Here is a 22963-nt window from a genome sequence, read left to right on the forward strand (position 1 = left end):
AAGAAATCCACTTCGATAGGCGCACAAATATATATATATATATATATATATATATATAACCCTAACTCTAATAACTCAAGGCCTGACTAAGTGCGTTGGGTTATGCTGCTGGTCAGTCATCTGCCTAGCAGATGTGGTGTGGCGTGTATGGATATGTCCAAACGCATTGACACCACCTTGAGAGACTGAAACTGAACCTGTCGTCATTTTTTCTTGCGGATGAGTGTGTGGTGGAGGTGGTCATGTGTTGTAAACCTCTTGGCCGTTGAGTTGAGTTCAGTCCAGTTACTAAAGGAGATGTTACAGGGATCAGACAATTCCATATCCGCTACACCACATCTAAGCAGATGCCTGACCAGCAGCGTTACCCAACTCACTCAGACAGGCCTTGAGGGGGGGGGGGGGAAAAAAGGGGGGGGGGGATACATAAGCAAATAAATAGATGAATGTTGACATGGATTATGGGATCTTTAACATGCATATTTGACCTTATGCATGCATATATACACACGAAGCGGGGTTCAGGCACTAGCAGGTCTGCACATGTGTTGACCATGGGAGGTCGGAAGAATCTCCACCCTTTTACCCACCAAGGACCGTGACTGGGATTCACTCATGGAACCCTCAGGTTTGATCAACCACTCAGCTGTTGCAGTATCAGTGTCAGTAGCTCAAGGAGGCGTCACTGTGTTTGGTCAAATCCATATATGCTACACTACGTCTGCCAGGCAGATGCCTGACCAGCAACATAACCCAACGTGCTTGGTCAGGCCTTGAGAAAAATGAAATAAAATAAAATAAAAATAAATAAATAAATAGATAAAAATAACAATAAGATAACAAAAAATTAATTAAAAAAAGAAGATAATTGTTAAGAAATAAATAAATAAGAAATAATAGATAAATACATAAAAATACTACTACTACTAATAATAATATTTATAAGGTGCAAAATCTTGATGAAGTCAACTCTAAGTGCAAAAAAAAGAAAAAAGAAAAAAAAAGAGTTCTGATTCCAGTTTATTTGACTGGATTGTTTATTTGATAGCCTGTGGATTAATATTGCAAAATGATGTTTTTGGCCTTTGCATCTGGTCCGTACAACATGCACTCTGTGGATGGTCAGCCCCAATCCATTACCGGCAAAGCATGCAGAGCATGGCATGAGATGGTATAAGATAAACATTTCGACATGAATATGTAGGAGCAGCCATGCCGGTGCACACCGATCATACAAACAGGAAAGTATGTGTTAGATCATAACACATTATGTCAAAGGGAAGGAGAGAGAGAGAGAGATGAAAAGGTGGAAGAGGGTGTGCATGTATGTTTGTGTGTAGGTGTGTGTGTGTACGCTTGTTTTGTGTATGGTATGTCGTACTTGAATGCATAAATGATTATGCTTGTACAACTTTTTGTAAACACTAACAGTTCCCTGTGTGGGAGGTGTGAGCACCAGTCCTCTTTATGATCATTATTGTTAGGGGGGAGATGAAGACAGTAGTGCAGAAGGTGTTCATTATGATATGACCAGGTTCACATTTTAATCAAACACTGACATTGTCTGCCAGAGGGGATAGGTTAAATGGAATTCTTCTTCTTCTTCATTTGTTGGCTGCAACTCCCACATTCACTTGTATGTACATGAGTGGGCTTTTATGTCAAAGATCGTTTTTACCCCGCCATGTAGGCAGCCATACTCCATATTCAGGGGTGCGCATGCTGGGTATGTTCTTGCTTCCATAACCCACTGAACACTGACATGGATTACAGGATCTTTAACATGCGTATTTGATCTTCTGCTTGCGTATACACACAAAGGGGGTCCAGGCACAAGCAGGTCTTCATGTATGTTGACCTGGGAGATTGGAAAAATCTCCACCCTTTACCCACCAGGTGCTGTTACCGAGATTCAAACCCAGGATCCTCAGATTGAAAGTCCAATGCTTTATAAGTTTAACTACTCGGCTATTGCACCCGTGGTTACATGGAACAAATGGTTGGCTGGGTGGCATTCCTTCCTCATGATAGGTTTTCCTAGTCCTGCTGTGGAGATGCCACAGGTTCTTTCAGTGCAGATAGTATCCCCAAATCCCAAGGAGGTGCCACTGCATTCAGACAAACCCATGTACACTACACCACATCTGCTAGGCAGATGCCTGACCAGCAGCGTAACCCAACACGTTAGTCAGCCCTTGAGTGCATGCATACATATTATTTGTGTACCTATCTGAGTGGATTTCTTCCACAGAATTTTGCCTGAGGACAACACCAGACATTCAGTTTGATTTTGAAGTCAAACTTGGGAGAAAAGGCGAGACCAGGATTTGACCCTGGACCCTCACAGACACTGTAGTGTATTGGCAGATAAGCATCTTCACCATTCTGCCGACTTCTTCCTTAAGTATCCCCCACTTCTGGAAATTCGATGCCTAAACTTAAACGCCCTTTTTTTATGTAGTTCTCTTTGTTTATTATCATTGTTATTATTATTATGAGCATTTACGACTAATCTAGAAAATAAGCCATAGGCATTTACAAATAGAACACATATGTAAATATCAAAAAGGAAAAATTGAACACAAGATACCAAACATCATTAAGAATTATTCACCCCCCCCACCCCACCCCACCCCCGCCCCACACACAATACACACAAGCACAAGCGCACCAACACACACAAATCAAAGCACACAATCATAAATAGTACACAATCAAAAATACTACCAAAAATACTTCCAACAAATTCTGAAACCATCAAAACTCACTCACTCACAAATAGTCATTTTAGTTCATGCTGGAAAGGGATGAGCTGTTGAGAATTAATCAGGAGGGGAAAAGGTGGGTCTTCAGACTGGATTTGAAAGATTGCAGCGAAGATGAGTGACGGAGAGGCTGAGGAAGTTGATTCCAAAGAAAGGGGGCTTGGATTGAAAAAAAAAACTGCGTTGGCCATACGTTTTGGTTGGAGCAGGGGGGATCCTTAGCATACAGGTGTCAGAAGAAGAGCGGAGTTGGCGTGAGGGTTCCTGGCTTCTCTCTTTGCTGTCATCTTTTCCTTTCTTGTTTTCTGCCTCGTCCAATGTACAGCTGTGCTAAATCAGTTGACTAGCATATTGCATACAGTGTCAGCCAGTTGCGTGCACAAATTGCTCAACCTAACACAGAGATTTATGCAAGCCGCCAGTTGCTGAGCAACTGTACGGTACAGTTACACATTTATGCAAACCGCCAGTTGCTTAGCAACTGTTGGCTACAGTTACACATCTGCGAAATATATTGACTGACATCTTTCTGTGCCTGCTGAATGAATGAAGAGCTCTGTGTGACAGATGCAGTGAACCTGCCAGGATGAACCTGGGGATCAAACCTGGGATGGGCTCTTCAGGGCCTCACCAGCATGTTGGGGTTTTATGCGTAGGTCAGGCATCTGTTTTCGGGTTCGTTTGATTTTTTTTTTTTTTTTTTTTTTTGACGGGTGCAGTAGCCCAGTGGTTGAAGCGACGGACTTTCAGTCTGAGGGTCTCGGGTTCGAATCTCGGTAACGGTACCAAGTGGGTAAAGGGTGGAGATTTTTCCGATCTCCCAGGTCAACATATGTGCAGACCTGCTTAGTGCCTGAACCCCCTTCGTGTGTATACGGCAAGCAGAAGATCAAATACGCATGTTAAAGATCCTATGATCCATGTCAGCGTTCAGTGGGTTATGGAAACAAGAACATACTCAGCATGCACACCCCTGCAAATGGAGTGTGGCAGCCTACAATAGCAGGGTAAAAAAAAAAAGGGTCATACACATAAAACTCCACATGAGTGAACTTGGGAGTTGCAGCCCACGAATGAAGAAGAAGAAGAAGATTTTTTTTATGCACTTGTGGTGTTGCATATATTGATCAGTGAACAGGCTTTGATACAACCTTGAAACTGAAACAAGACTGGACAAGTAGGTGGTCTCTGTGGGTGTGCAAGTGGAGGGGTGAGGGGGAGAGAGAGAGAGAGGGGGGGGGAGGGAGTGGGGGGGGGAAGGATGGGGAAGGTGGTGGGGTGAGGGTGAATCTGGGTCAGACTAGGGGACAAGGTGGTGGTGGTGGTGGCTGGTGAAGGCAGTATTGATTCAGCTGGGGTTTGTTCCTTCAGGCACTGCTTTGTCTTCTATTCCTCCTGTCTTCTCGCTGTCTGTCTTCCTGTGTCTCTGTCTCTGTTTCCCTCTCTCTCTGTCTGTGTCTCTGTGTTTCTCCCTGTGTCTCTCTGTCTGTGTGTCTCTCTGCCAGTGTCTCTGTGTCTGTCTGTCTCTGCCTGCCTCTCTCTGTCTGTCTGTCTGCCTTTCTCTCTCTCTCTCTCTGCCTGTGTCTGTCTGTCTGTCTCTTCTTTCTGTCTGTCTCCGCCTCTCCTTCTATGTTTTTCTCTGTCTCTTGTCTGTGTCTGTCTGTCTCTCTCCCTGCGTCTCTGTCTGTCTCCCTGTGTCTCTGTCTGTCTGTCTGTCTCTCCCTCTGTCTCTGTCTGTCTGTCTGTCTCTCCTTGTGTCTCTGTCTGTCTGTCTCTCCTTCTGTGTTTTTGTCTGTCTTGTCTGTTTAGCTGTCTCTGTCTACCTCAGTTTCTCTGTCTCTTTGTCTGTGTCTGCATCCCTCTCTGTCTGTCTGTCTGTCTGTCTTTCTCTCTCTGTGTGTCTCTGTCTGTCTGTCTGTCTTTCTCTCTCTGTGTGTCTCTGTCTGTCTGTCTGTCTGTCTTTCTCTGTGTGTGTCTCTGTCTGTCTGTCTGTCTGTCTTTCCTTGTGTCTCTGTCTGTCTGTCTGTCTCTCTCTCTCTCCCTGTGTATCTGTCTGTCTGTCTCTCCTTCTATGTTTTTGTCTGTCTTGTCTGTTTAGCTATCTCTGTCTACCTCAGTTTCTCTGTCTCTTTGTCTGTGTCTGTCTCCCTCTCTGTCTGTCTCCCTCTCTGTCTGTCTGTCTTTGTCTCTCTCTGTGTCTCTGTCTGTCTGCCTGTCTGTCTGTCTCTCTCTCACTGTGTCTCTGTCTGTCTGCCTATCTGTCCGTCTATATATATATCTCTCTCCCCTTTTGTCCTTCTGAAACTAGGGCACTACACTTTTATCCAATTCTTTAGAAAATGGAGGAAAAAAGTAAGGCTGCAGGTGTGTGATTATAGGGGTGGGGAGGAGGGTGAGGTTGCTGGGTAGGGAGGGGATGGAGGGTGGGGGGGGAGGAGAACTGATTGCTGGACCAAGCTTTTTTTTTGTTTTTTTTTTTTTTGTCTCTCCCTATCTCTCTTTTGCTTCTCACTCCCACATTCATATTACACCCCCCCCCCCCATCCCCCTCAACCCCCACCCCCACCCCTCATCCCCCCACTCCCACACACACACACACACTTCTTCTTGAGACAAAAACAGAAAGAGGAAACCAGATTGATGGAGATGGAGTGTGTCAAGATAAGGGAGAGAGAGAAAGAGAGAGAGAGAGAGTGAAAAGAGAGTGAGTGAGAATGAGTGCCAGACACAGACAGAGAAAGAGAGAGAGAGAGAGAGCTAGTATAAAGAAGACAGAAGAAAGACGAATGTAGGGAGGAAGGATGGTGGGGTGAAGGTGAGGGTGACCTAAGTGCAGAAATTATGAGAGAGAGAGAGAGAGAGGTTAAGGAGGGCAATGTTTTTTTTCCAAAGAAAAATAACTGTATGCAGAAAGTTGAGGAAGAGAATGACAGAGAGAGAGAGAGAGGAAGAGAAAGGGGAGTACAAACAGGCACACAAAGGATTTTTTTTTTAAATGAGAGCAAGGTAAAGAAGGAGAACAAGGTTTTATAAAGTAGAGGAAGAAAATGACAGAGAGGGGGGTTTGGGGGAGGGGGAGGGGGGGGGGGGGTTGCAAACAGGTACACAGACAAAGGGGGTTTTGATATTTGATAAAATGAGAGCAAGGTAAAGAAGGAGGACAAGGTTTTATGAAGAAAAAGAAATATGCGTAGAATTTATGTAGAACGTTGAGGAAAAGAATGACAGAGAGAGTGAGAGAAGGGAGAGAGAGAGAGAGAGAGGAGGGAGAGAGAGAGAGAGAGAGAGAGAGGGAGGGAGAGGGGGGGATGCAAACAGGTACACAGACAGGAGTTTTTCCATTTTGTTTCGCAGTGAATCCCCAACCAGATTGGTCTTTGGTGACTGAGACATCTGTGTATATGATGGTGTCCTCTTCTTTACTGTTTTCTTCTATGAGTAGCTTCACTTCCGCATCAGTTTTGCCCTCTGGCCATTCCCAACAATGTCTTCATAGAGTGGGTGAAATGGCTGTGTTGAATAGATGGTTGAGGTTTTTGGGGTTTTTCGATCTGAATCCAGAACGACACAGGTGGTGGTGATTTGCTTGCGGTTCTGTTGTTGAGGGTGCACAGCAACGTTTGGGCTTTCGCTGGATTGATGGAAGATCCTGTGTCTTTGCACCATTGAGCAATATTGTTTAGTTGCTTCTGGACGGCTTTAGTTCTTTCCTGAGCATCTTTCAAAGTTTTGAAGACCAGGCCATCATCCGCAAGAGTAAGTACCCGAGCTATTCCATTGTTTTTTAAGTCTGCAAGGCCCTTCGTGCAGACATTGTAGAGGACAGGAGAGAGCGGAGACCCTTGTGGCAGTCCCATGGATAGTTTAGAAGGTGCAGACATCCAATCTCTGAGGCGTAGGACGACGGTTCTTTCCTGAAGCGCTGCTGCTATCCATCTTGTCAGTGTCAAACTTACTCCATACCTTAGTAGCAGCTCCATGAGGTGCGCAAACTGAACTTTATTGTAGGCATAGGGAGAGGAGGGAGAGAGGGGTGGGGGGATGCAAACAGGCACACAGACAAAGGAGTTTTGATAAAATGAGAGCAAGGTAAAAAAGGAGGAGGATGTTTTATAAAGAAAAATAAATAAATAGCTAAATGTTGAACGTAGAGGAAGGGGATGGCAGAGAGAGAGGGGAGGGAGAGAGAGGGGAGGGAGAGAGAGAGGAAGGAGAGAGAGGAGGGAGAGAGAGGGAGGGGGGAGAGAGAGAGAAGGAGAGAGAGAGAGGGGGAGGATGCAAATAGGAACACAGACAAAGGAGTTTTAAATAAAAAATGAGAACAAGGTAAAGAAGGAGGATGAGGTTTTATGAAGAAAAATAAATGAATGTTGAAAGTGGAGGAAGAGAGAGAGAGAGAGAGAGAGAGAGAGAGAGAGAGGTGCAAACAGGAACACAAAGGAGGTTTTTTTTTTTTTTTTGTTGTTTTTTTGTGTTTTTTTTAATAGATAAGAGCAAGGTAAAGAAGGAGGATGATATTTTATGAAGAAAAAGAAAAATATCTGTAGAACATAATTATGCAGAAAGTAGTTGAAGGGAATGACAGAGAGAGAGATGAAAACAGGCACACAGACAAAGGAGTTTTTAGTTGTGTGTTTTTTTGTTTTTTTTTTTTTGTTTTTTTTTAAACAAAAAAGAAAAAAAGGTCAGAAAATCAAACAGCACAGGACTATGGTGATGTGTTCTCCCCAAGGAGATCTGGGGGAATTTCATTGGAGGTGGGAGGGGGTGAGGGGGGGGGGGGAGTCTGTCGTGACAGGAATGCTGAAGACTGCTGCACAGTCATGTGTGGACAGTACCTGTGTGTGTGTGTGTGTGTGTGTGTGCATGGGTGTGGGTGTATATGTGTGGTGGGGGGTGAGGAGGAGTATTGTGTGGGTTGGGTGTGGATGTGTGTGTGTGTGTGTGTGTGGTGTTGTGGGTCTGGGTGGGTGGTAGGTATACATGTGTGTGTGTGTGGATGGGTGGGTGGGTACATGTGTTTAATTGTGTGTGTCCATGTCTCTGTGTGTGTGTTTGTGGGTGTGTGTGCGTGTGGGTGTATGTGTGTATGTGTGTGTGTGTGTGTGTGCATGCATGTGTGTGTGCATTTATGTGTGTGTGTTTGTGTGTGTGCATGCATTCATGTGTGTGCACATGTATATGTATGTGTGTGTGTGCATGCGCTCATGTGTGTGTGTCTGTGTGTGTGTGTGCGCACGCGCTCATGTGTGTGTGTGTGTGCATGCATTCATATGTGTGTGTGTGTGTATGTGTGTGTGAGATAGAGACAGAGAGAGAGAGACAGAGAAACATCAGCTGTGACTGTAGAAGAATGCAATTTGCGCATGTGAAGGTGTAGGGTTCATGCATTACATGCGTGTTCCTGCACCTTGTCATGTGTATTCATGCACATGGTCTGCTTCTTTCTGTCTGTCCTGTCAGTCAGTCTGTCTGTCTGTCTGTCTGTCTGTCTGTCTGCCCTCAATTCAAACGCAATGCAGCAACCCAACTTTTCTCCACCCATCAGCCTCATTCGCAGCACTTTGATCAATTCTGGTGTCTGATGGGTTGAATGCAAAGTGGGGCTTGATCCTTCATTGAACTGAAGAATAAGAGTCATTGGAATTTTATCATATTCCTGACAGGTTCAGTGCTTATGCAGGGGAAAGAAGAAAGCCAAAAAAAAAGAACATATATCCTTTCATTAACTGATATATTCATAAAAGTATATTACTAAAAACACCCTCACCGCCCCCACCCCCAAGAAAAAAGAACATATTGATTATACATGAACAAGAGAGGCAAGGCCCTCAAGACTCACTTGTGATACACTTTAAAAAAAAAGAAAGAAAAAAAAGAAGATAAAATAAAGATGAATTTAATTATTAAAGTGTGTTTTGTGTTATTATAAATCTTCGGGTTTGAAAGAATAAAAAAGGCCTGAGCACAGATTCGAACCCAGCATGTTCAGGTGAGAAGAAATTGTGTAGTCACTGCACTATTGCGGATCTGTCAATGACATTCAAAAATTAACATTTAAGCATGCTTTTTTAAGTGTGACAAATTGATTGGCAGTTTTCAAAGTGACAATGCTGTTTAAATCATGTTATTTTGGTATATCTCAGGCATTTGATAATAATCATGACAATGATAGTATTTATATAGCGCTGAATCTTGTGCAGAGACAAATCTAAGCGCTTTCATACCAGTCATTCACATGCTTGCATAACTCTAAAACTGAAGAAACTGAAGACAAGGAAGAGGCAGGGGAGGGAGGCTATCTTGTGAAGAGGTGGGTTTTAAGGCCAGACTTGAAATAGCTGAGTGCGGAGACCTGATGAAGTGAAAGAGGAAGTTCATTCCAAATGCAAGGTCCAGAGACAGAAAAAGAATGATGTCCAACAGTGGAGTGTTTGAATCTGGGTATGCATAAACAGAGAGGATCCTAAGCCAATCGTAGTGAGCGAGGTGGAGTGTGGAGGTGAAGGCAGCCACAAAGATAGGAAGGGGCAGATTTGTGAATACATTTATAACATTTAAAAATTCTTTGAAATTAAAGTCCATGGTAAAGGAAGGAGATGTTGCCATCGCCTCAGTCACACTGCAACATTTAGTGGTTTTCTCTGGATCTAGATAGATGTATGACAAGTTTATTTACACTTGCCTGGAAAGTACAACACAGTCCATTCATTTTCTCTTTAATGTTCATTCTAGTTAACTGAGTATCCGCTTTGAAATATTCATATGCAGTACGCATCTCAATGATGAAGTCTGTGTCACTGCATGCATTCTGTCCAGAATTTGTATTTCTGTTCTTTTAATTGTGAACAAGGAAAAACAAGATCTGCACAGACCAGTCTAGACAAGGCTGACTGAAACTCAGTGAAACGGTCCATTCAGTTTTTCTTTTATGTTCATCTAGTTAATTCAGTGTCCACATTAGACTATGCATATGGGAACTGGAAGGAGCTTTTCTCCAGAAGACCTTAGAGAACAGGATGGTGTGTAATTATGTAGGACAGAAGACAAGTAAGATGGGAGAGACAACACAATGGAATACAATACAAAACAGTACAGTACAGTACAGTGTGTCAGATCTTTGAAGAGACTTTGGGAACTCAGAGGAGCATTTCAACCAGAAGACCTGAGAGAACAAAAGACCTTAGATGGGAGGGACAATACAATACAATACAATACAATACAATACAATACAACTGCATCTTCTAGGCACTGTCAACCCATTCCAGATTCATCTCACATTCCCCTTTTTCTGATTCCCCGCCCCCGCCCCCGCCCCCTCCCTCCGCCACTTGTTGCAGATGCCAACCCACCGGCACCACCTGCACAGGAAACAGTAGACCCCAACACCAACCCAGCAGAACACGTCCAGGAATTGCAAGCAGAAGCCGCTGCAGCAAGGAATGCTGCTGCCGTCGCCGTCGACGACAGTCCACCAGCATCTGCGAAGGAGCCTGTCAGCACCAAGAAGAGGGAGAAGAGCGGTGGCGGTGGCCCAAGGGAGGTAAAGCCGGAGAAGGGCAGCGGCCCAAGGGAGGTAAACCAGGCGGTGCAAGAGGAGCCGCAGGCGCTGCGTCAGTCCGCCTCTGGGCATGGAGCGTCCTCCGCCGACAAAAAGCTGTCGTCCAGCAACTTTGTTTTCATCAGTGAGTATGATTTGACTGTTTGTTTTTTTTCTTTCTTTCTTTCTTTCTTTTTTTTAAGAATTTATCTATCTTCTTTTTTTGTTTGTTTGTATTTCTAGTCGTTTTTTTCTGGTTTTTTGGGGGGTTTTTTTAGTAGGAAGGATCAGGAGAGTGGAGTGGGGTGGAGGTGGGACAAAGTAAGACTGTGGTGGGGTAGGTGTGGGAACTGAGAACAGGAGTGGCACGAGAGTGGGCATTATGGTGGTCTGAAGGCTAGTCATTCGGATGAGACGATAAACCAAGGTCCTGTGTGCAGCATGTACTTAGCACACGTAAAAGAACCGGACTGCAACAAAAGGGTGGTCCTTGGCAAAATTCTGTAGAAAAATCCACTTAGATAGGAAAACATTAAAAAAAAAAAAAACCAACAAAAAACCTGGAGCTGGAAAACATACAAAAAAATGAGTGACGCTCTCAGTGTAGCGACGCGCTCTCCCTGGGGAGAGCAGCCCGAATTTCACACAGAGAAATCTGTTGTGACAAAAACAGAGTAATACAATACACAACAATACAGTAATGATGATACTGATGATGATGATAATAATATTGATAATGATAATATTGAATGTATTTGTGTAGTACAGAATATTGTGCAGACTAAATCCTTCAAAGTAACGCCACAAAGAGGACAAGGGGAACACTAAGTCCTGAACAGTGATTTGACCTTTTTTTACTCTGAAAATGTTGAAAATGAGCATCAGGTCTCACTTTTTGTGCTTATTCTCCTGTAACTCCTCTTCGTTTTCTTTTTTCTGTCTGTCTCTCTGTCTCAGTCTCTTAAACACCCACCGCCTACCCACTTCCCATCATTTGGGGTGATGATCTTTGCATTTTCTTGAAGTTAACCAGAGCACATGTTTTGCAGCTCCAGATGCACATCTGAACCAGTGTGAGTTTGTATTTTGTGTGTGTGTCGAAGTCGAAGTCGAAATATTTTAATTGTCAGACCACAGATCCAGTGGAGTGATGGCCTAGAGGTAACGCGTCTGCCTAGGAAGCGAGAGAATCTGAGCGCGCTGGTTCGAATCACGGCTCAGCCGCCGATATTTTCTCACCCTCCACTAGACCTTGAGTGGTGGTCTGGACGCTAGTCATTCGGATGAGACGATAAACCGAGGTTCCGTGTGCAGCATGCACTTAGCGCACGTAAAAGAACCCATGGCAACAAAAGGGTTGTTCCTGGCAAAATTCTGTAGAAAAATCCACTTCGACAGGAAAAACAAATAAAACTGCACGCAGAAAAAAATACAAAAAAAATGGGTGGCGCTGTAGTGTAGCGACGCGCTCTCCCTGGGGAGAGCAGCCCGAATTTCACACAGAGAAATCTGTTGTGATAAAAAGGAATACAAAATACAAAATACAAAAAAAAAAACAATGGAGTTCGCAAGGACAAACAGAATTAAAACAGGGAAATGAATATTAGGACAACCATTGAACTACATGGGCATCGATAACGATTCTAGAGCATTTGCTATTTTGTGTGTGTGTGTGTGTGTTGCAGCCGCGGTGGCAGCGTGCGCAGTGGTGGCAGCTGTGGGGATCGTGGGGGCTGGCGTTTGTTGGTACAAGTGAGTAGTCCTGCCTTTTTTTTCTGCTGCATCCTCTTTTGTTGTAAAGGTCGTCTAGTTCGTTACCTACCCCCCTCCCACTCACCCAACCCCCCGGACCCCCCACCTGCCAAGGTCTTTTGTTTGCTCAAGGTTGTCTTTCAGGAGGCCCAACGCTCAGCTTACATCAGAGATTGACATAAAGCTTCAAATCAAATTGGATCAAATCAAATCAAAATCTCTTTATTAATCCATATGGAAATTAACTTGTGCAATCACAGGCTCGTTGCAACACCAACATAAAATGATCATGCGCATTATAAAAGACATTAAAACTTGTCAAATAAGAGCTCACAGTTACTGATGATAGATTGAAAATGAAACAGACCACACACAATCTAATATCAGCGACTGTGAGCTTAGAGTTAGGCCAACAGCATAGATTGAGCAGTATGATCATTTACAGTTTAGGTGGGTTTTCTTTTTGTAAAGGACTATGTCTCCGGCTGGGAGGGAAGATTACACTGGGTCTTGTGCTGCAGCCTTGGGGTGTAGTTGGCCTTTGGGGACCTTCCCAACACGAACTGTTTTTATAAAGTCCTCTTGGTTTGAGATTGAGGATGTAACTTGGGCAAGACAATCTCTGCTGTAATCAGACTCTGGTCCAGATTATCGGGGACAGCAGTTTTCATCCTCTGCTGTTCCGATTATGGTATTTGGACATGACTGACCTTCATACAGTCTCTTTTGTGATGGTTGTCGTGTTTCTTTGACCTTCACCAAGGAGATAGTTTCCATTATTTTTTTTTTCAGGGGGATATCGCAGAACAATGTGAAGGGATCGTATTCTATAAAATAAAAAAAATTGAATCCACGACTGCCTGAGCCAACACCGCGGTCAGTGGTCCCCCCTGAAATAAGCGGATCCGTGGACCATTTTGATGTCTGACCACCTGCTAAGCCCCATACTGAAAACAGTAGCCACTAAATCGCAGTGTGAGTGTCACACTATGACACCACCATGACATCCCTCCATTGACGGTACCCCCCATTAATCTGACACGGAAGACATCACAGGAGTTCATCACAAGCATGGAAGCAGAGAAGAAATCAAATCTAAGGTCAACATATGAGCAGGATCTATCTTTTTTTTCTGTTATCTATTTATTTATGTATTTATTTTATTGAGATACAGCAATGTTTTTGTTGTTGTTGTTTTTCCTATGTCCTGTATTTTCTACCCCTCCGCTGGACCTTGAGTGGTGGTCTGGATGCTAGTCATACAGATAGACAATAAACCAAGGTCCTGTGTACAGCATGCGCTTAGTGCACATAAAAGAACCCATGGCAATAAAAGGGTTTTCCCTGGCAAAATTCTGTAGAAAAATCCACTTAGATAGGAAGACAAATGGAAAAAAAAAACTGCATGCAGGAAAAAATACAAAATAAATGGGTGGCGCTTTTAGTGTAGTGATGCACTCTCCCTGGGGAGAGCAGCCCGAATTTCACACAGAGAAATCTGTTGTGACAAAAAAAAAAAAAAAAAAAAAAAAGAATAGAATAACACACACACACACACATACACACACACACACACACACACACACATCTAATCTTTGCATCCCTCATTCTGTCGTACGTCTTAGCGTCTGCTAACCCTGAATTTGAACAGCAGTAAAATAATTCGTAAAATTTTCTATCGGCGCGAAATAAAAGGTTTCACGTTCTGACAGACAATAATAATGATGTACAGCAAGCTGATTGGTCTGTTTTTTCAGCTCAGTCTCAGCTGATTGGATTGATTTTCGGCTCAGTCTTAGCAGAGAGAGGGAGGGTGGGGGCATGGGGGGGGAGGTGTGGGGGGGGGAGGAGCAGGGTGGTGTCGAGAATTATGGGGTTGCAGGGGGAGTCCTGGAACAGAACCCTGTTGTTTTTTTTAGATGACTGTGTTATCAACGGCGCTAAATTACACTTCCTGTTGTTGTTGTTGTGCGGTGAATCGTTATCTGAAACTCCAGTCTCCTGTAACAGAATGACACCGGATGTTGGATGAGCAGGGGTTTTAAAAAGGAAAGGTTTTTTTGTTGTTGTTTTTATTTTATTTTCGTTTTAGTTTCGTGGTGATCACTTCGAAACGCCAACTGGTATTGACTGTCTGGTGAGCTGAGGAGAATCACCTGTTTGTATCGTCTGGGGAGGTAAAAAAATGTCACTGAGGGTTCTTGTGCGTCATTGTTATCAGATAACAGATTCCTAGGTATTGGAGGTTTGGATGCAGTCGGTGATGGGTGGAGATTGTTGGGTATTGGGAGGGTGAAGAGAAGGGTTCTGATTACCGGGAGACTGTGGAATACTCAAACTTGTGTTTTCAAGACCGTTTTCGTGTGTGTGTGTGTGTGTTTGGCGAACTCTTCAGGTACCACTTGTCTGGTTGTGAGCTACGCTAAAAGACTGGTACACGGCTGTTCTGTTGTACAGGACAGCAGGAGAGAGAAAGAGCGTAGTTGTCAAAGAGACGAGCATACAAAGCTGGAAAACAGTTTCATGAGAACTGATACGTGCTGATTAAAGCACTGAGCTCAGTGAAACGCAGATCATCATTTGACTGAAGTAGCAAACATCACTGCTGTGGTTGCCAGTTGAATTAAAAGATAAGGACCGGGGCTGTGTTGGGAAAGCAATTTCAGCAGCACTTAGTATGCTTAGCATTCGCTAATTCTCTAGACTTAGCAAGATTCTTTATGCTAAGCAAACTCAGCGCGACTGAGATTGCTTTTGCCAGCCAACCCCGCTTTTTTCACACTTGACAGAATTTTCTTCCCCCCTCCACTGACTTTGAATGGTGGTCTGGACGCCAGTGATTCAGATGAGACGATAAACCGAGGTCGTGTACGCAGTGTGCACTAAGTGCACCCAAAAGAACCCACAGCAACAAGGGAGCTGCCCCTGGCAAAATCTATAGTAAAATCCATTTATGATATATATATATATATGTATGTGTGCATGCGCATGACTGAAGCCAGACTGAATGACACAGGAAACGGCCGATGAGCGTCTGAAGGCAACTGTACCCAGATAGGCAGGATAGTGTGCTTATGACTCTGTGTGTGGTCTCTGACCAAACAAAAGCATGATGTAAATATCAACCAAATAAACAATAATAACAGTAAGAATTTAATGCCAAATACATAAGGACAGTAACAGTGCTCTATGGATGCACTTTTCGCAGGGAGTACAGACAAGAATTCTGACAGAGAAATCTGACAGGACAAAAAGATTGATATATTAACAGCCCCCAAAACAGTGTATGGCTGCCTACATGGCAGGATAAAAAAAACCGGTCATACACATAAAAGCCCACTCATGTACATGCAAGTGAATGTGGGAGTTGCAGCCCACAAACGTAGAAGCAGATATAATAACATGAAAGAGTTATAAAGAGAGAGAGAGGGGGAGGGAGGGAGGGTAGGGGAAAGGGAGGGAGGAGGGAGCAGAGATGGAGGAGAAAGAGAGAGAGAGAAAGAGAGAGAGCGCTCTTCCTTTTGTCACATGATACAGGATCATTAATGCGTGGGATGGTAGGGAGAGAAGAAGATTATGAAAGTGATGTGGCTGACATGCTAACATTGGATCTGTCTGTCTGTCTGTCTGCCATGGTCCTTCTCTCACCTTCCTCACCCTCTGTCCCCCATTCTGATGTGTAATGCGGTGTGTGTTGTGTGTGTTTGTTTCTTTGATTTTGTTTTTTTGTTTTTTTTGGGTTTTTTTTACCTGTGCATTTTACTAACACCATGCTAGTGCCTGTATGTCATGTGTGTGTGTGTGTGTGTGCGTGCGTGCGTGCGTGTGTGTGTGCGTGTGTGTGGATGTGCGTGTGTGTGTGTGTGTGTGTGGTTGTTGCTTTTGTTTTGATTTATGCTTTTTTTTTTTTTCCTCTGTTGTGTATCTTTACTAACATCATGCTTTCATTTTATTAAATATTGTGTAGTGTAGACCCTATTCAGGGCAGGGACTGGATGTAAAAAAGCACACCAGTGCTTATCTATTATCCTCGAAATAAAGAATTTGTCTTGTCTTGTCTTGTCTTGTCTTGTCTCTGTGACCACTCTGGCCCTTTTCATCTCTTCATGCCTTCTCTCTGTCTTTTCTTCTGTCTCGCTGAATGTGTTTTGGTTTGTATCTCTGTTGTTGTTCTCCTCCACCCACGTCTTTCCTTGACTGTCTTTCTTTTCTCCTCTTTGCTTTTTCCTCTGTGCTTGTGTGTGTCTGTGTGTCTGTGTCTGTGTGTCTGTGTCTGTGTGTTATGACCACAACAAAACTTTCAAATAAGTTTGTAGATATATCCCAGTATTTTAGCTGTCAGGGATTCTGTTTCACATCTCTCTCTCTCTCTCACTCTCTCTCAATGTGTGTGTGTGTGTGTGCGTGTGTGTGTGTTAAAAACTTCCACTGTCCAGAAAAGACATTTATGAGACTCTTCCTCTTGTTGTGGGTTGACTTGAGCCATGTACTGTAGATAGGTTTTTATTCTGTCGAGGGATGTATTGGTAAGAAGAGAGAGTGAATGCAGTGTTTCTTCTTCTTCTCTGGCCCCCTTGCCCACTGATATCAAGCTGTAGGGCTGTCCCTGGCAGAGTTCTGCAGAAGACTACGCTTTGATGGGGAAAAAGAAATACACTTGCAGACAGAGACAGAAAGAAAGAACAGGCTGGCGCTTTTACTGTGGTGACGCAGGCCGAATTTCACACTGAGAGATCTGTTGTGACAAGTGGAGTAAGACAACACATCCAGCTTCTGGGATTTTTCGAGACGCTCCCCTCTTGTCAACGGTACAGAAGTATTAGGACAAAAACCAGTCGCTTCACCGATAGCTTTTTCCCCCAAAGCAGTCCATGCCTTGTCTCTCGAACAAATCCAGTATGATTACATAAAACTGTGCAATCAACAACCATCTTCCTGAAGATATAGTCATCAGCCCCATCCACATGTAATATGTGGCTTCTGTTCAAATGTGTGTGTGTATGTGAGTGTGTGTGTGTGTGTGTGTGTTCTTTCTTTAATTTAATGTCTTTTCACTTTGAGTGATATTTGGCGTGTTATGTGTGTGTGTGTGTGTGTGTGTGTGTGCATGTGAGTGTGCACAAGTTTTTGTGTTGATATGTACATGTATGTATCCTAATTTCTACTGTATCTGTGTTTGTGTATGATTTTTTGATTTATGTTTGTACCTTTTTATGTACTATCCATCCCCTACCACCCACCACCCCCCAATATTCGTTGTGACCCCGGTACACTTGGTAATAAAGACATATTCTATTCTGTTCTATTCTGTTCTACAGTACATTGCAATACAGTAAAGTACAATACAATTCAAGCATTTGGATGGAGAGAAATGTTGTACAGGGGATGAAGTGGGGGGTGGGGGGTATCAATTATTGTAGCACTAAGTGTTCTCATACATATCCTGAGACCTTTTAATTATTGATTTTTTTATGAGTCCTGAAATGAGGGTAGGAGATTTTTTTTTATATATATTTTTTTTTAAATCCAGAGAACAACAAAAAAAAAAGAAAAGGTCAGACTTAAGGTTAAAGCGTGAGAGCCGTGACATTTGGAGACAATAAAAACGATGCAGATTCCTTCCTTATGGGCAACACACCTGGTGTCATAATGGCCAAACACACCTGGTGTCATAATGGCCAAAGAGGCTGATGCTGAGAAGGAAAAAACGACATGCGTTCATCTTTTTGTGTATGTGTGTGTGTGTTGATTAGCACGCACAGACTTTGGAGGTGTATGGTCAAAGGTGCTGACACTAAGAAATGTGTTAATGTATATTGATCAGCAGCAATGTGGGCGTAAGTGCAATTCAGAGACACTCAGAGCAGGTGACAGATGTTGAGTTCTTTCTTTCCCACCGTGTTGTTGCATTTTTGTGTAAGATGAGACTATCACCAGTATCATCTGTTGTGTGGGTTGAGACAGTCACCAACATTGTTTGTTGTGTAAGATGAGACAGTCACCAGTATCATCTGTTGTGTAAGATGAAACAATCACCAGTATCGTCTGTTGTGTAAGATGAGACTATCACCAATATCATCTGTTGTTTAAGATGAGACAATCACCAGTATTGTCTGTTGTGTAAGATGAGACAATCACCAGTATCGTCTGTTGTGTAAGATGAGACAGTCACCAATATCATGTGTTGTGTAAGATGAGACAGTCACCAGTGTTGTCTGTTGTGTAAGATGAAACAATCACCAGTGTTGTCTGTTGTTTAAGGTGAGACAATCACCAGTATTGTCTGTTGTGTAAGATGAGACAATCACCAGTATCGTCTGTTGTGTAAGATGAAACAATCACCAGTATCGTCTGTTACATAAGATGAGACAGTCACCAGTATCATCTGTTGTGTAAGATGAGACAGTCACCAGTGTTGTCTGTTGTGTAAGATGAGACAGTCACCAGTATCGTCTGTTGTGTAAGATGAGACAGTCACCAGTATTGTCTGTTGTGTAAGATGAGACAGTCACCAGTGTTGTCTGTTGTGTAAGATGAGACAGTCACCAGTATCGTCTGTTGTGTAAGATGAGACAATCACCAGTATTGTCTGTTGTGTAAGATGAGACAATCACCAGTATCGTCTGTTGCATAAGATGAGACAGTCACCATTATCATCTGTATGTTGTGTAAGATGAGACAGTCACCAGTATCGTCTGTTGTGTAAGATGAGACTATCACCAATATCATCTGTTGTTTAAGATGAGACAATCACCAGTACCATCTGTTGTGTAAGATGAGACAGTCACCATTATCGTCTGTATGTTGTGTAAGATGAGACAGTCACCAGTATTGTCTGCTGTGTAAGATGAGACAGTCACCAGTATTGTCTGTTGTGTAAGATGAAACAATCACCAGTATTGTCTGTTGTGTAAGATGAAACAATCACCAGTATTGTCTGTTGCATAAGATGAGACAATCACCAGTATCGTCTGTTGTGTAAGATGAGACAGTCACCAGTATCGTCTGTTGTGTAAGATGAGACAGTCACCAGTATCGTCTGTTGCATAAGATGAGAAAATCACCAGTATCGTCTGTTGTGTAAGATGAGACAGTCACCAGTATCGTCTGTTGTGTAAGCTGAGACAGTCACCAGTATCATCTGTTGTGTAAGATGAAACAATCACCAGTGTTGTCTGTTGTGTAAGATGAAACAATCACCAGTGTTGTCTGTTGTTTAAGATGAGACAATCACCAGTATTGTCTGTTGTGTGAGATGAGACAATCACCAGTATCATCTGTTGCATAAGATGAGACAATCACCAATATCATGTGTTGTGTAAGATGAGACAGTCACCAGTATTGTCTGTTGTGTAAGATGAGACAATCACCAGTATCGTCTGTTGTGTAAGATGAAACAATCACCAGTATCGTCTGTTACATAAGATGAGACAATCACCAGTATCATCTGTTGTGTAAGATGAGACAATCACCAGTATTGTCTGTTGTGTAAGATGAGACAGTCACCAGTATCATCTGTTGTGTGGGTTGAGACAGTCACCAACAATGTTTGTTGTGTAAGATGAAACAATCACCAGTATCGTCTGTTGTGTAAGATGAGACAATCACCAGTATCGTCTGTTGTGTAAGATGAGACAATCACCAGTATCATCTGTTGTGTAAGATGAGACAGTCACCAGTATCATCTGTTGTGTAAGATGAGACAGTCACCAGTATTGTCTGTTGTGTAAGATGAGACAGTCACCAGTATTGTCTGTTGTGTAAGATGAGACAGTCACCAGTATCGTCTGTTGTGTAAGATGAGACAGTCACCAGTATCGTCTGTTGTGTAAGATGAGACAGTCACCAGTATCGTCTGTTGCATAAGATGAGACAGTCACCAGTATTGTCTGTTGTGTAAGATGAGACAGTCACCAGTATCGTCTGTTGTGTAAGATGAGACAGTCACCAGTATCGTCTGTTGCATAAGATGAGGCAGTCACCAGTATTGTCTGTTACATAAGATGAGACAATCACCAGTATTGTCTGTTGTGTAAGATGAGACAGTCACCAGTATCGTCTGTTGTGTAAGATGAGACAGTCACCAATATCGTCTGTTGTGTAAGATGAGACAGTCACCAGTACCATCTGTTGTGTAAGATGAGACAGTCACCATTATCGTCTGTATGTTGTGTAAGATGAGACAGTCACCAGTATTGTCTGTTGTGTAAGATGAAACAATCACCAGTATTGTCTGTTGTGTAAGATGAAACAATCACCAGTATTGTCTGTTGCATAAGATGAAACAATCACCAGTATTGTCTGTTGCATAAGATGAGAAAATCACCAGTATCATCTGTTGTGTAAGATGAGACAGTCACCAGTATTGTCTGTTGCATAAGATGAGGCAATCACCAGTATTGTCTGTTACATAAGATGAGAAAATCACCAGTATCATCTGTTGTGTAAGATGAGACAGTCACCAGTATCATCTGTTATGTAAGATGAGACAGTCACCAGTATCATCTGTTGTGTAAGATGAGACAATCACCAGTATCGTCTGTTGTGTAAGATGAGACAGTCACCAGTATCGTCTGTTGTGCAAGATGAGACAGTCACCAATATCGTGTGTTGTGTAAGCTGAAAAAATGACCAATATTTTCTGCTCCCTCAGATGATAATGATGACAATAATGATGATATATTCAAGAAAAAGGCCATGGCCCCAGTCTGAAGGGGGTTGATTATGGATCAAACACATGTCAGCCATATACATACATACATAATTTTTAAAACACTGTCATTTCACAACCAAGTACACCTTCTTTTCTTCTTCTACATTTGTGGGCTGCAACCTGGGCTATGACCTCCCACGTTCACTCGTATGTACATGAGTGGGCTTTTTACCTGTATGACCGTTTTCATCCCGACCACACCTTCTTTTGAAGGACTTGTGAAGAGTCTGTGAGAGAAAGCAAAGGATTGATTTCTGTGTAACTTTGTGTGGAATGATGGGCCATAGAGTATGGATAGATAAAACTTTGCGTTGATGATTTTAGGGGAGGTTGAATGTGCTGTACAGAGTCAGGCCTTTGAGTTTAGGACAGTGGTTTTTGCAGAAGAATGTATTGAAAAAACAGATTAGATATATGGATAGATAAAAATTAAAAGAAACTGTGTGAATAGATGCATACAAGACTTGGATTTTTCAAATAAAATCCATGACACTGGCAGTATCGTGTTGATGACGTGTGTTATTTAATATTTGTTCAGTCATTGGAAAAGGTTTGCCGGTTCTTGCAGGGTGCGATAAGACTGCTGTGATGTTCTTGGTTTTGCTGAAAAATGATTACTGTGTGTGTATGTGTGTGTGTGTGTGCACGTCCATGTGTGTGTGTGTATGTATGTGTGTGCATGTCCATGTGTGTGTGTGTATGTGTGTGTGTGCACGTCTGTGTGTGTGTGTGTGTGTGTATGTGTGTGCACATCATTTGACGGGCGCAATAGCCGAATGGTTGAAGATTTGGACTTTCAATCTGAGGGTCCCGGGTTCAAATCTCGGTGACGGCACCTGGTGGGTAAAGGGTGGAGGTTTTTCTGATCTCCCAGGTCAACATATATGCAGACCTGCTAGTGCCTGAACCCCCTCCATGTGTATACACAAGCAAAGATCAAATACGCACGTTAAAGATCCTGTAATCCATGTCAGTGTTCGGTGGGTTATGGAAATAAGAATATACCCAGCATGCACACCCCTGAAAATGGAGTATGGCTGCCTACATGGCGGGGTGAAAACGGTCATACACACAAAAGCCCACTTGTGTACATACGAGTGAACGTGGGAGTTGCAGCTCACGAACGAAGAAGAAGAAGAAGTGTGCACATCCATGTGTGTGTGTGTGTGTGTGTGACTGTGTGTGTGTGTGCAAAATGTGTGAGCATGCCATGCTGGCACTTTCCCTCTTTCATCACCACCCACATTCACTCTGGTTCAGCTACAGCTACCTTCCCACACAGCCCTCCTGTCCCCCCCCCCTCTCAGTGCTCACGCCACCCCTATCCCAACCCTTTTTTTTTTCTGGCCGTTCACATTAAGTTGGGAAACAGAGAGAGGGGGGGAGGGGGGGAGGTGGGGGTAGGGCGGGAGGGGGACAGCATTGTGATATATATATATATATATATTCATGGGCAGGGGTGTGGGGGTGGCAGTAGCTGGGGTATGGCTTGGGGGGTCAGGGGGAGTGGGGGGGGGGGGGGTTGGAGAAGGGGGCAGGGAGGTGGGGGCAGCTGAGAGGAGATGGTGTGTTGGTGGTAGGGGCTGGGTGGGTGGGTGGGTGTGGAGGTATGTAGGGGTGAGGGAGAGGGGGGAAGGGGGTTGTTAAAAATGATTGGATTTGTGCCTATCCATTTAGATTCAGGAGAAGGAGTGGAGGCCACCAGTGACAGGCCTGGCAGGACTGGGAGAGACAGGGGGGCGGGGGGGGGGGGATGAAATTAAGGAAGAGATTTGGGAGAGACAGAGAGGGTGGGGGTAGGGCGTGAAATTAAGGAACACATTGGGGAGAGACAGAGACAGAGAGGGTGGTGGGTGGTGGGGATGAGATTGAGGAAGACATCGGGGAGAGACAGAGACAGAGAGGGGGGTTGGGGGAGGGGGGGGGGTGAGATTAAGGAAGAGATTTGGGACAGACAGAGAAAGTAAGGGGAGAGGGGGGGGGGGGAGCATATGTATGTGTGTGTTCAGATACATTAGAGTTTTGCTATGTATGCAGTTGAAAGATGCACACAAACGCATGCACGCACACACATACATACATACATACATATATACATACATACATACATATATATATTATTATTATTATTATTAACTCACACACACACACACACACACACACACACACACACACACACACACACACACACAC

General features: G+C 43.5%; 1 protein-coding gene across 1 annotated transcript in view; it reads left to right on the top strand.

The window, feature by feature from the left end:
* LOC143275974 (uncharacterized) overlaps positions 1-22963 on the top strand; it is a 76191-nt gene that overhangs the window by 30130 nt on the left and 23098 nt on the right. Inside the window, exons 3-4 of the mRNA XM_076580333.1 lie at positions 10106-10450; positions 11991-12057. Of these exons, the coding sequence (XP_076436448.1) occupies positions 10106-10450; positions 11991-12057 (412 nt within the window). The remainder of the gene's footprint in view (positions 1-10105; positions 10451-11990; positions 12058-22963) is intronic.

This window comes from Babylonia areolata, chromosome 31 (genome assembly GCF_041734735.1).
Source record: "Babylonia areolata isolate BAREFJ2019XMU chromosome 31, ASM4173473v1, whole genome shotgun sequence".
Classification (NCBI taxonomy): domain Eukaryota; kingdom Metazoa; phylum Mollusca; class Gastropoda; order Neogastropoda; family Buccinidae; genus Babylonia; species Babylonia areolata.